At 33.7% G+C, this 12,161-nt stretch overlaps 1 protein-coding gene across 1 annotated transcript in view; it reads right to left on the bottom strand.

Moving 5' to 3' along the window:
• Positions 1 to 12,161, bottom strand: part of LOC149423565 (fat-like cadherin-related tumor suppressor homolog) — a 223,168-nt gene that overhangs the window by 64,020 nt on the left and 146,987 nt on the right. Inside the window, exon 2 of the mRNA XM_089632259.1 lies at positions 10,742 to 10,848. Coding sequence (XP_089488385.1) covers positions 10,742 to 10,848 — 107 coding nt within the window. The remainder of the gene's footprint in view (positions 1 to 10,741; positions 10,849 to 12,161) is intronic.

Below are 12,161 nucleotides of genomic sequence, written 5' to 3'. Positions count from 1 at the left end.
TTTGCTAACCCTCTAATTGAATTCAACCATTCATTTGACATAAATACTGGTTTTAAAATTTTACACACTAATGTTAGTGGTTTTCAGTTAGACCTTTTAGAAATATTAGAAATTAGGAAAAATGTCAATAGAAATTTAAATATTATTAATAATCAAACTAATTTTGTGAATAACCCTGTCTTAAACATATTTCCATTGTAATTTTTTGTCTTTGATCTTCTAAGCACCTCCCCTTTCCACCTCTCACCCCTCCCCTCAACCCCCCCCACACTACTTCCTTTTCTACCCACACCTGTCTCTATATACTTGACAATTTAGTTTTTAGTACATTAATTGTCCTGATGAAGAGAACATCGTTCTCGAAACATGTTGACTATATATAAAAAATAAAGATTATCGTGGTAAAAACAAAGTGTTTTAATTATTTTATAAATAAATAATTCGTCAGAATTGAAGGTACCTACCGTCAATATCGTCCTGGTAATCGAATCTTTCACTACATCCGAATAGATTCCACAATTCCACTTCACCTTTTATTTCTTTCCCTTCTATTGATTCATGTTCACCAACCTAAAAATGACACCAATGAGATATGGTGCCATAGTTCAAGTAGCTTTTGGAAGAAATCCTCAAATCAATAAATAATTTTTTCACGTTCCAAGAAAGATAATTCATTAAATTAATTTTTATTTTGCCCATCTAATCGCTTACCGTAATTAATTGAAAAATTAGGTTCTTAGGTGGGCAAATAATTTTCAAATTGAATAAATATACTTGAACATGAAGTCACGTTTTTATATCATGAATTATTATTTTGCTTCGAATACCTTTGATTTATTTGGGATTTGATTTTTCAATTAAATAATTTATTCACAGTCATATTGAAATCCAATTCCCTTTCGTCATTTCATAGAAGAAAAAAAACATTTTGATTTCTATAAAGATTAATTCAGGCACAATTTTTAACGATTTACACAGTAAGTGGTTTCCTAGCATGTTTTAATTTCAAATCTTGAATAGGTTTTTGAAATTCACATGAGTCTTTGTGGGCTACTGAAATTTTTTATACGATTATAAATATTGCTTCCGTGGCAAGGTGGTAAAATCCTTGGATTTGGTCCAAAATTTTTACTTGTTAAACATCCGCCATGGTTACATGTACCTACATACATATTTAAAAAGGCTTATAAAATGTCAATTGACTGTGGATTGTAAAAAAATATGCTGTTATCAGAATTTATTCTCTTAAGAAATAAATTATAATATATTGATATAAATAATTAACAGGCACAAAATATATCATTTGCAATGGTCAAATAATATAAACGTGCTTTTTTTGGACATAAGAAAGAAACGCATCTTATTTGGACTATATTGAAGATGTAAAACATTTGTATAATTCAAATGTATCCTTTAGCTTTTATTTAAAATGTCTAATTACTTAAAAACAAATTGTAATTAAATTTGTACAATGTAATCGTAGCTTTACTTTCGAGAGTAATACACTTTGGATAATAAAATGATCAACCTCATACTCGTATATCAAATCATAGAATAGCTGATCGTAATGGGAAGGGGAAGAAATCATAATAAGTAACTGTAGTGAAAAATATTGAGGCTTAAAAAAAATCATAAATAGCAACAAACGCTGATTCTGATTACATATATATAAGTTTAGTTATAAATCGTCATTTAAAAACTCATAAAATACCATCCTATTAAAGTTTTTTAGGAATTTTTTGTTTTTTTTTTTTGCGGGGAGAACCTTTTGAGAAAAAAATGCGGGGTCCTGGATATTTATTGGTTTTCCAACCATATTGATATATAATATTTACAATATTTGTGACAACGCACTTTATTTCGTTTTTGTTCTATTTTTAAAGAACGAAACAGATAATCCGGAAATGACCAAATAATAAAAAAACAGTACCCATTTGAAAAGATTTTTTTTTCATTTAGAGGTAAGGGAACTTGCGTGGATTTTGTGGGGAATTTGAATGTCTCTGTATCTCTTGTGGGTATTTTAGAACTTATGCATTGGCAACTCTAGTTCACTTTTGAACAGTTGAAAATATTTTAATGCAGGTTTTTAAAAACCTGTAAATTGTTTATCGGGTGCGGTCATGAATGTGTAGCGTCGAGAAAAATCTATATTAACTAATTAATAATAAACCGCTCGACCTACTTAGTACCTACTCCCGAATTATGTACCTGCATCGCATCGTAAACAAAGCAACCTACGTACTTCAAGTACCTACCTGTCTATCGACGACAATAATACTGCAGTCCGTCTGGGATACTACGAGAACTCGCCAGAAGGTTCGAGTCTACGGCCTATGCATAATCGCCGCAATGTCGAAGGTTCCCGAAACACACAGTCCGAGCGAGTGGTCTCGATTTAATTGCAATTTACTACCTACTGTCGCCATCGGCCGTGTAGTATAAATAAGCCCGACGCAGCGAGTCAGTCAGTCAGTCATCATTCCGCCGTCAGTCTACAAGGATCAACAAGTGTTAACCCGCGCTAATCTTACTAGCGCAAAGGACAATATTCCCGGCTTCGCCCGTACCATCAAGGAATCCATCGGGACACCATCATAGCGCCTCGGCCACGTCCGTGGCCAGCGCTACTCGGATTACAAGCGCCCTGGTTCCAGTGTCTCTGACCAGCGCTTCTTTTCCACGCCATCATGACCATCACGAGGACATGCAGCATCCTCACTGGTCACACCGTACCCGTTCAACCGCCTACAAGATCCGCCGCACCTTCGGCCGTCTCGTCAGCACTGGAGTGCCTGAAGACCTACGTTCTTCGCCAGTGCCTGACCTTCATCGAGTCCCGGTCACCAGTGCCCGGCGTCGACTCACTGACCCGCGCTCGACCACCACACCATCGCAGCAACCGGAGTATTCAACATTTGTCCTACATCATCTCCTCGTCACGGCAACTGACTCACCAATAAACACATGTGACCTTCACAATTTTCTTTCATTTTGTGCCTCACCATTGATCCCCAAAAATGCATTTATGCATTATACTTGATTCTATTCTAGATACAACAATAATACTGCAATACAATAGCACGCTATTAAATTTGCTCCAGTTTAAAACTAAATAAGTGAACATTCTCAACACATTTTAACAAAAATAATACGTTCAATAAAAATACGTACGGAATTACAGTATTAATTCAATAAAAGTGTTTCTAGTTATTCCAAAATCTCTGTGTTAACTTAAATATAATTTTGAAAACCCGAGTTTCTGTCAAAATAATATTTAAAATCACCGATCCCTCAGTCCAAACTCTGTCAGTGTGTGTTGTGTTGTGTGTGTGTGTGTGTGTGTGTGTGTGTGTGTGTGTGTGTGTGTGTGTGTGTGTGTGCCTTGTTTACGAAAATTTCAATCATTTACCACCGCCAGCACAAAGCAGGCCCGCAAAACATTTTTTCTCTCTGAAATAACATGGACAAATTCGTAACAAATGACTATGATTGATCCAAGCAACAAATTTACCAAAGAACATATGAGAAAACTGTCCCCTAAATTCTCAGATTTTGGGAAATATAAGTCTAGTTGCTGCCAAAATGGGCTTTATAGAAGGAGAACTTAAGACGCATCAACGCATATCGGAGAACCAGCCACTCCAGCCTCCGCCTCAGTCCCTGCCTAGTGGGGGACAAATAGCCCAGATTTGCGAAGCAGCCGACGAGTTGGAAGAACGGAAAGTGAGAGCAAAAAACTTAATCATCACAAATGTGCCCGAAAGTGTCAAGATGAACCACATTGACCAAATTAAACAGGACAAGACGGAAAGAGTAAAAATTCTCAACAGAATCGATAATACGATTGATGAAAACTCTGTTGACGTTTTCCGCATTGGTGTAGTAAAATCTAACAAAATCTGGCCAGTGAAAGTCATTTTAATGATCCCTCAAAATTTTTAAATATATTGCGTAAAAAAAGTATAACCTTGACAAACACTGAGTATAGAATTTACTCCAACCAAACTCCTCTACAAAGGCAATATCTTAATGACCTCAGACAAATTCTGGCAAACCGTACCCAGGAAGGCGAAGTCGAACTCTAAAACGGACCATAATCGGACCATAAAATTTATTAACAACAAGCCATCGATAGAAAAAATTGTACCAAAAAACTAGACCTAAGTAGCCAAAAATGCCGGACCTAATGCCCAGACGTGACTTAAATCTACTACCAGAACACTCGAGGACTTCGTACAAAACTACACGAACTAAAAACAACAGTACCTTTACATGGACACGATATATTTATTCTTACCAAAACATGGCTCGTCCCAGAAATAAAATCTCCAGAACTTGGTTTTATAAACCAGAAGATATTTCGGCGTGACAGAAATTCAAAATCTAGTTCTAAATCCAGAGGAAGTGGATTTCTGATAGCAATAAAGGAAAATTTATCAGCGAAAAAACTAAACACGCAAAATACTTTATTGCAACAATTATTTGTACAAATTGTTACCGCCATGGAAAAATCATCATTGGAACTATATACCTACCGCCAAACTCCGACATTCAAACTTACAAGAAACATTGTGAAGACATTGAATTACTTACGTCAAAAAATCCTACGTCAAAAATAATTATCGTCGGCGATTATAATCTTCCCAATTTGAAATGGAACTCCGATGACAGTGGCTATATTACTAATGAATATTCTAATGACCCAGCACGTGAAGTGATAGATATGATCAACTATTTAAATATAAACCAATATAATTTTGTATATAATGAATGTGATTGCCTTCTAGATCTAGCCCTTTCAAACTGCTCTAAACTACGTGTTGAAATGTCAAACGATCAGCTCGTACCGGTAGATAACCATCATCCTCCTCATATCTTATAGTAAATATGTACACAAAACAACCCCCATTGAAACAAACAACGCTCAACTTCAAAAACGCCGATAACGATTCTATAAACTACCAACTCACTAATACAGATTGGACCTTTTTGACTGATGACATTGAACAAACCCTAGAAATACTTTACCATACATTTTCCGAAAATATAAAATCTCATGTCCCCTCGTATATACCAAAATACAGAACATATCCACCCTCTTTTACTGGAATCCCTGCAAATTCAAGGGTGTCTTCATAGTACTTGCTCCACTTCTGCCAATCTGACTTAAAGGTTTTTTATTGTTCTGTCTTTTTACGTTAGTTCCTTTCTCATTGATTCAATTTCCGAAACCAGTTTGATTATGGTCTCAATCTTAAGATGGATGTCATCGTACTGACGGCTGATGAAGTCCCTTGTGTTTCTGGTTTCTTGATTTTCATAATCTATTTTTTTTATTATTGCTTGTTTAAATATTTCCATTTTTTTTCCATCTTCATCTCCATTTTCTCCAGCAGATTGTCAATGTTTAAAACGTAAGGCTCAGATGTAAGGTTAGTTGCTATCGTTTGTCCATTGCTCATCAGATTTTTTTCTGAATTTGCTATTTTGGTAGACTCTGTGGGTCAAACATTGCGTCTATTACCCTTTTGGTTGACTTGCGATGTACTGTTAATTTTTCTTTTTTAAAATACTGATAATTATTTATTCACTGGTCAATCACAGACAAATCAAACACTGACTTAGTAAATCTAACAATTCTCATCGGATCTGACACATCCACGGGAAAATTTTCTCGCTGTACCAAATTATTAACTGTTTATTTCGGGGACAGATCAAAACACAGCTGTCACTCCATTATAAGTATTGTTATATGTAATGTATACATATGTATAATTTTAATACCAAGGAACATAATATTTTTTTTTTATTTTTTCTTTATTATCAATATAAAGTTTCTTTTACAGGTTTTTTTTTCGATGTCTGTCTCACTAGGATAAACCTGTGTCGAGACAGACGTATTTGATACATTAAAAATGTTTACATATTTTTTGATCCATTAAATATTTCACTACATTAAATGACATTGTGAAAAAGATAGAAAATAATAAATAATAATAATAATAAATGATGCATTTGTTAATCAGCATCTAGTTGGAGTACATACTTATGTATGGATTTTTATAAAAAAAATTATCATGGATCTGTCTTGGCTGATGATCCAAGATTTGATGTCTGTTTTATATTTCAGAAAAAAAATCGTTCAGTCTAATGGCTAGTGGGAGAGCATTATATAGCCTTGTTGCAAAATATCTAAAATTTCTCTGGCCAAAAGTTGTTTTAGCGAAAGGGATTTGTAAGAAATTATGTCCTTTTGTTCTAGTATCACGAGCAGTTTGGATATTGTCAAAAGTAGTTTTGTGTTTGAAGAGGTATGTTAGTATGTTTTTGGCATAAAGTTGCCTAATGTCCATAACACAGATTTTCCTAAAGATTTCATCCGAACTGCTTGTGATTGGTAGTTTGAGAATAATCTTTATTATAAGTTTCTGAGCTTTAGATATTGGATCAATGGCGGCAGCGTTTGCTCCTCCCCATGCTATGATACCATACTCTATTAAAGATTGACAAAGTGCATAGTAGATTGTTTTGAGCTGGCTTAGGTTGAGAAAGTTGCGAGTTTGTCTAAAAAAATAAATGAATTTTCTAAGTTTGTTTGCTGTAGAGGTTATATGTTCTTTCCACTTTAAATTGCTATCAAAAATAATACCTAAGTATTTAATTTTAGTGACCTGTTCTAAATAAGGGCAATCACATATTATCGGATTTGTCAGGTTGCAAGCACAAATTTTAATTTGATAATCTGGGTTTCTTAAGGAAGGATTAATACTAAATTCAATGTATTTAGTTTTGGTCACATTCATTGTTAGTGTATTATTGTTTAACCATCTTTTAACCACAGTTATGCCCCTGTTAGCTTTTATATATACATCATTCCAATTGCTTGATTTGAAGAGGAGAATCGTATCATCAGCGAAACTTACAATTTTGGCATCTATTTGAAGATTACATAATTCATTTATGTATATTAAGAACAGGGTAGGACCTAAAACACTTCCTTGAGGCACGCCGTAGCTAATTGGTAATTGATTGCTATTGCAGTTGTTGATTTTCACACTTTGCTTTCGGTTTGACAGGTAATCGCTAATAATAGTAAGTTCATCACCATTTATACCAATATTAGATAGTTTTTGTAAAAGTTTAGAGTGAGAGATAGTATCGAATGCTTTGCACAGGTCTAAGAATATTGATATGCATTTTGATCCCTTGTCTAAGTTTTCATTTAGAAAATCGGTAACTGTTGCCAGGGCTTCGAAGGTGTCTTTATTTTTCCTGAATCCAAACTGGTTGAGTGATAGTATGTTATTTTGTTCAAGGTATTCAATTAGTTGATTATTAATAGTTTTTTCAAAGACTTTAGATAGTGAATTTAGTAATGTAATTGGACGATAAACCTATATACCTGTGATATTTTTGTATGACTCCTCTTTTTCAGGAATATTATTAGTCAATTTATAAAAATGGGTTATTTATAAAAAAAGCTCTGCTGCGTAATTTCATAGAAGTTTACTTCGTCATAATAATTCCACAGAAGGATCTTTTTACAAATAAATTGTTGTATATATGTTGAATAATAATATTATTGAACATATAAAAGAAAAACTTTCAATTAAAACGGAGTTCTAGAAATCAAAATTAACTAAATTTTGAAATGGCACTTATATCTCGTAACTTGCTCTATTATTAAGAATTCACATTTTTCGCCATCTCGCTGTATACTGCGTATACTGCGATCAAAGATCGATTAAACGTTTAATCTCCGAGCAAAAGAAAGACTATCTCTGGACTCCAGTTTGAAAATATTCAGCTAACAGAGTTCTGTTTAGCTTTTGACAGAAGAATGACAGTAAACTGTTTCGTATCTAAATCAACACATAACTTTAAAGCAGAAAATCTCCTGAATGGCGAAATTTGCACAGTTTTTTATGAAAGTAATTTATGTATCATTGCAACTTCTTTCAAATCGTAACATTTTTTCCATCAATTGAAAATCCAATTATCTGTCTAAAGTCAAGACGCAAGAAAGCGGTATTGGTTTGCCTTCCGACCTAGAAAGAAAGTCGCCTGCTGTGCTTTTTCTGTGACTTTATGAATGTAATAATTCATATTCCATTCCCTTCTCTTGGAGATACCGTGTAAAAATATCGCCTGCGGCGCTTTTCCGTGTCTTTGTAAAAGTTTTAATTAATTTTCCACTCTCTTTGCTCTTGTCACTTACCTACTTTGGTTGGGGATGCTGTAATTCCACTGACTCCGAGATTATTGAGGAACTGGGACTAACATGCGATATTCGCACTTTTTATATCTCTGTAGGTAATTAGCTACCCACTAAAACACAAAGCACATTTTTTTTATTTGACTTTTCTGCATGCAAAATAGATTTTCATACTACAATTCCAAATAATAATAGCGGTATTTTGAATTTTTAAAATTATTTTCATCTTAATGGCTAATGTATCTCCATATCACGATTAGATTTCAAATCTTGCATGAACCCTTTCAATAAAATTGAATGAACTTTTTATGAGGCTCACTGCTTTTTGTAGGTTTTATAGTGCTTTCGAAATTCGCCTCCCAAACTCAGTGTGCCCATGTGTATCCATGGTCTCAAATTCATAATTAAGTTTTGTTTGACATAGGCCGCGCTACTTCTCCTCTTTTTTACATAGAAAACACATTCAAAATATACTTTTTGGCCTCTTCCCTCCTCCTTTCCTCCCCATTCCCCCTAAGAGCCCCATGGTTATGTTTGCTAACTGCCTTGTGAGTCTTAGATCCGCCCCTGGTATCGCCTTGGTGAAGAATCTTTCATAATCGAAACGTTGCTTGTAATGGATTTTTTTTAATAAATTTTTTTAACTTCACACTATTTAAATAATTTCTCTCACGGCCTATATCTTCTTTAAGAATGCTGTGTCGATCGTCGTTTTGAGGAAAGGAAGGTGTGAATATGGGTCTTAAAGAGACCATCATCTACTCCATCTCCTTTCATTCCCCACTTTCAAGCCTTACATCACAAAGATACCTTATTTGCGGATCCCCGATTCCCATAGTCTGCAGGCAGGTATTCATATTAAATAAGTTTCAATAATAAAAATAAATAAAGAGATTGTTGCAACTCTGGTGAAGTCGGACAGTAACTATTACTTTCCTAAATGAGATTAAAACCCTCTAAGCCCCCGGGTTAATTCAAATTAACACCAACTTTTTGATTTTTTTTTACCGCAACTGTGGCAATTTAGAAAAGTCGGTTTTTTTCTTATGGCTGGTAATATTTTTTTGTGGGTTTTTTTTTCTGCTCGATTGAAATCCTTATTCCCGCCACAAAAACGGTTAATATTTTGATATGTGCAGATGTGCTTTGCCGTCTTTGATTACTTAATTTAAAGTAAGATACCAATATTTTCTACTAGAATTACCATGGTTTGGGCATATAGAGCGAAGGAGCTAAGAAAGTAGTGTAAGGACATGGCACGATCAAGTGGATCAGATACTCGAGTCGGGCCATGTCAAGAGTCAGAATAATAGAAGAGTATGTATGAGACGATGTATGAATGTGAATGAGGCAAGAATTGTGTGCCAAGACCGAGTTGTATAGCGGTCCGTCCTCTCTGCCTAACCCTTCGGAGAAACGGCGTGATGGTTAGTTAGTTAGTCAGAATTACATATATTTTAACACATAAACATGTGTTCTATAGTAATAATATCAGTACAATTCCGTGTGCACAGTTATTTGCTCGAATATTGTTGATGAATTTCAATATTCTTTCAAATTAACACTGATAGTGACCCACATATTTTCGACTAGTATGGTGAATTTTTAAAGATGATTTATAGAGAATTTCTTAGTTTTTGAATTAGTTTAAGTTAAAATATTATTTGTTTCAAAGGTAAGTGATTAATTAAAAAAATGGTGCATTTTTACCTAAAGGTTAAAAACAATAATTCGTGCGTTACGTTTATTATATCTAACTATTTAAAAAATACCTTCTGACGTCCAATATTAAGCCAAATTAACGAAGAATAATTTATAAAAAATCAAAATAGAAATAAATAAATTTTGAAATGGCACTTTTATCTCGTAACTTGCTCTATTATTAAGAATTCACATTTTTCGCAATCTCGCTGTATACTGGGTATACTGCGATCAAAGATCGATTAAACTTTTAATCTCCGGGCAAAAGAAAGAATATCTCTGGACTCCAGTTTCAAAATATTCAGTCAACAGAGTTCTGTTAAGCTTTTGACAGAAGAATGACAGTAAACTGTTTCGTATCTAAATCAACACATAACTTTTAAACAGAAAATCTCCTGAATAGCGAAATTTGCACAGTTTTTATGAAAGTAATTATGTATCATTGCAACTATTTTCAAATCGTAACATTTTTTCCATCATTTGAAATTCCAATTATTTGTCTAAAGTCAAGACGCAAGAAAGAAGGTATTGGTTTAATAATTTAATGATTCGTGCGTTACCTTTATTATACCTAACTATTTAAAAAATACCTTCTGACGTCCAATATTAAGCCAAATTAACCAAGAATAATTTATAAAAAAATGAGTACAAAAAAAATTCAAATAATTTTCTGAGGTATTATCAAGCATTACATATTTTCTATATGCGGAGACAATAGTGCGGATGTGAAAGGGTTAACGAATCCAATAACGCGGGAGTCAGACAGATAAAAACCCTTATCAAACCAGGAAGATAATAATACATTAGCTATTAATTGTTTACCTTGACGCAGGAATGTAGGGGTACCACCCCCTGATCTTGCGCGCAGACCGTAAGCCAGTAGTGGTCCTGGGTTTCTGTGTCCAATATAGCCAAGGTGCGGATTTGACCTGAAAACAAAATTATAGGGGTTACAACCAGATCAAAAGCAAATAAAGGTGCGCCAACGGTCGCCTCTTGCCATGCGCAAAACTGGTTTGATTTAATAGTAGTTCGCTAGGGTTCGGTGGAGACTTGCACACCCTAGGGAATTTTTGTTGCTGTTTGTTTTGTTATATATCAATGTGATCGAACAATACAATAGACAAAACAGTAGACCTCGCGTCCAAACAAGCATTTCTCAAATTTCATCTTTTTTAATAAATCATAACCAATATGTCCTCTGTAATCATAGGAATTGAAAGTAGGTACTTAAATACCTGCGTACTTAATAATACAGAACCTAGAACTAAACTAGAACCTAAAAATACAGAAAAAGATACTGTCTAGAAAAATCACCAATATTATCTTTATTTTCTCGCCACACATTTTTATAGGCTGCTATCTTTATGTACGATGGCAAGATTTAACTCTAACAAAATGCAATCTAAATAGTGTCTTGGATAAATAAATCCTATTTTTATTTTAATGTGCCACATCTGTTGACTTTTCTACCATCCTAGGATGAATATTTATTTTTTGGAATAACTTATTGAGTAAAACTTCAAATTATAATATTTATTTGCCTTCAATAATTCATCAAGTTTCAAGTTTTCAGTTTCAATTCTTCAAGTTTTTATTCGTTTGATACAGTAAAATATCACCGAAGAAGATAAGGTCCCAGGGGCGAGGGCCCTGGGTTCAAGTTCTAGATGTACCCGTATCTTTTTTAAATGTTCTGTTTTAAATTTTCGTTTAAGAATCCCTAATATTGTCTTCAATAATTAAATATTACAATTTGAGGTTATACTAATTAAGTAACTGAAAAAAAAAAGTTCCACATTAATCGACTGAAAGAATTCACCGTTTTACATGAAAATACATAAATATTTCACAAATTGCTATTTTTAGTGCCGCATTACAAATGATAATTTAAAATCTTTATAATTTGTCACTATTATGTTCAATTATACAGAAAAATTGACAAAATTCTTAAATTTTTATTTGGATCAATTTTAATAATGGACTCTATGACTCCAAGCTATTCGAAAAAAATATGAAATGCTAATTTTCTTAAATTCTTTCTTAAATAGGGAAGCCAATGGTGACACTAATTGAATGTGCCAAACCTGCGTTAAAATTTCCAGAATTCCGGGCATCAACTTCAGCAATGGAGTGGTTTTCAAATTTACCCTTTTAGGGATTTCGGTCTCAATTTAGCTGGAAAAGCCGTATTTTGCATAATGAAAGGCTTATTTAAAAATGCAAGTACGCAAATTTTTCT

Source organism: Hesperophylax consimilis, chromosome 5 (genome assembly GCF_061612785.1).
Source record: "Hesperophylax consimilis isolate HC1 chromosome 5, BYU_Hcon_1.0, whole genome shotgun sequence".
Taxonomy (NCBI): domain Eukaryota; kingdom Metazoa; phylum Arthropoda; class Insecta; order Trichoptera; family Limnephilidae; genus Hesperophylax; species Hesperophylax consimilis.
The sequence above is the reverse complement of the archived record's forward strand: the minus strand, read 5'-3'. Positions and strand labels throughout refer to the sequence as shown.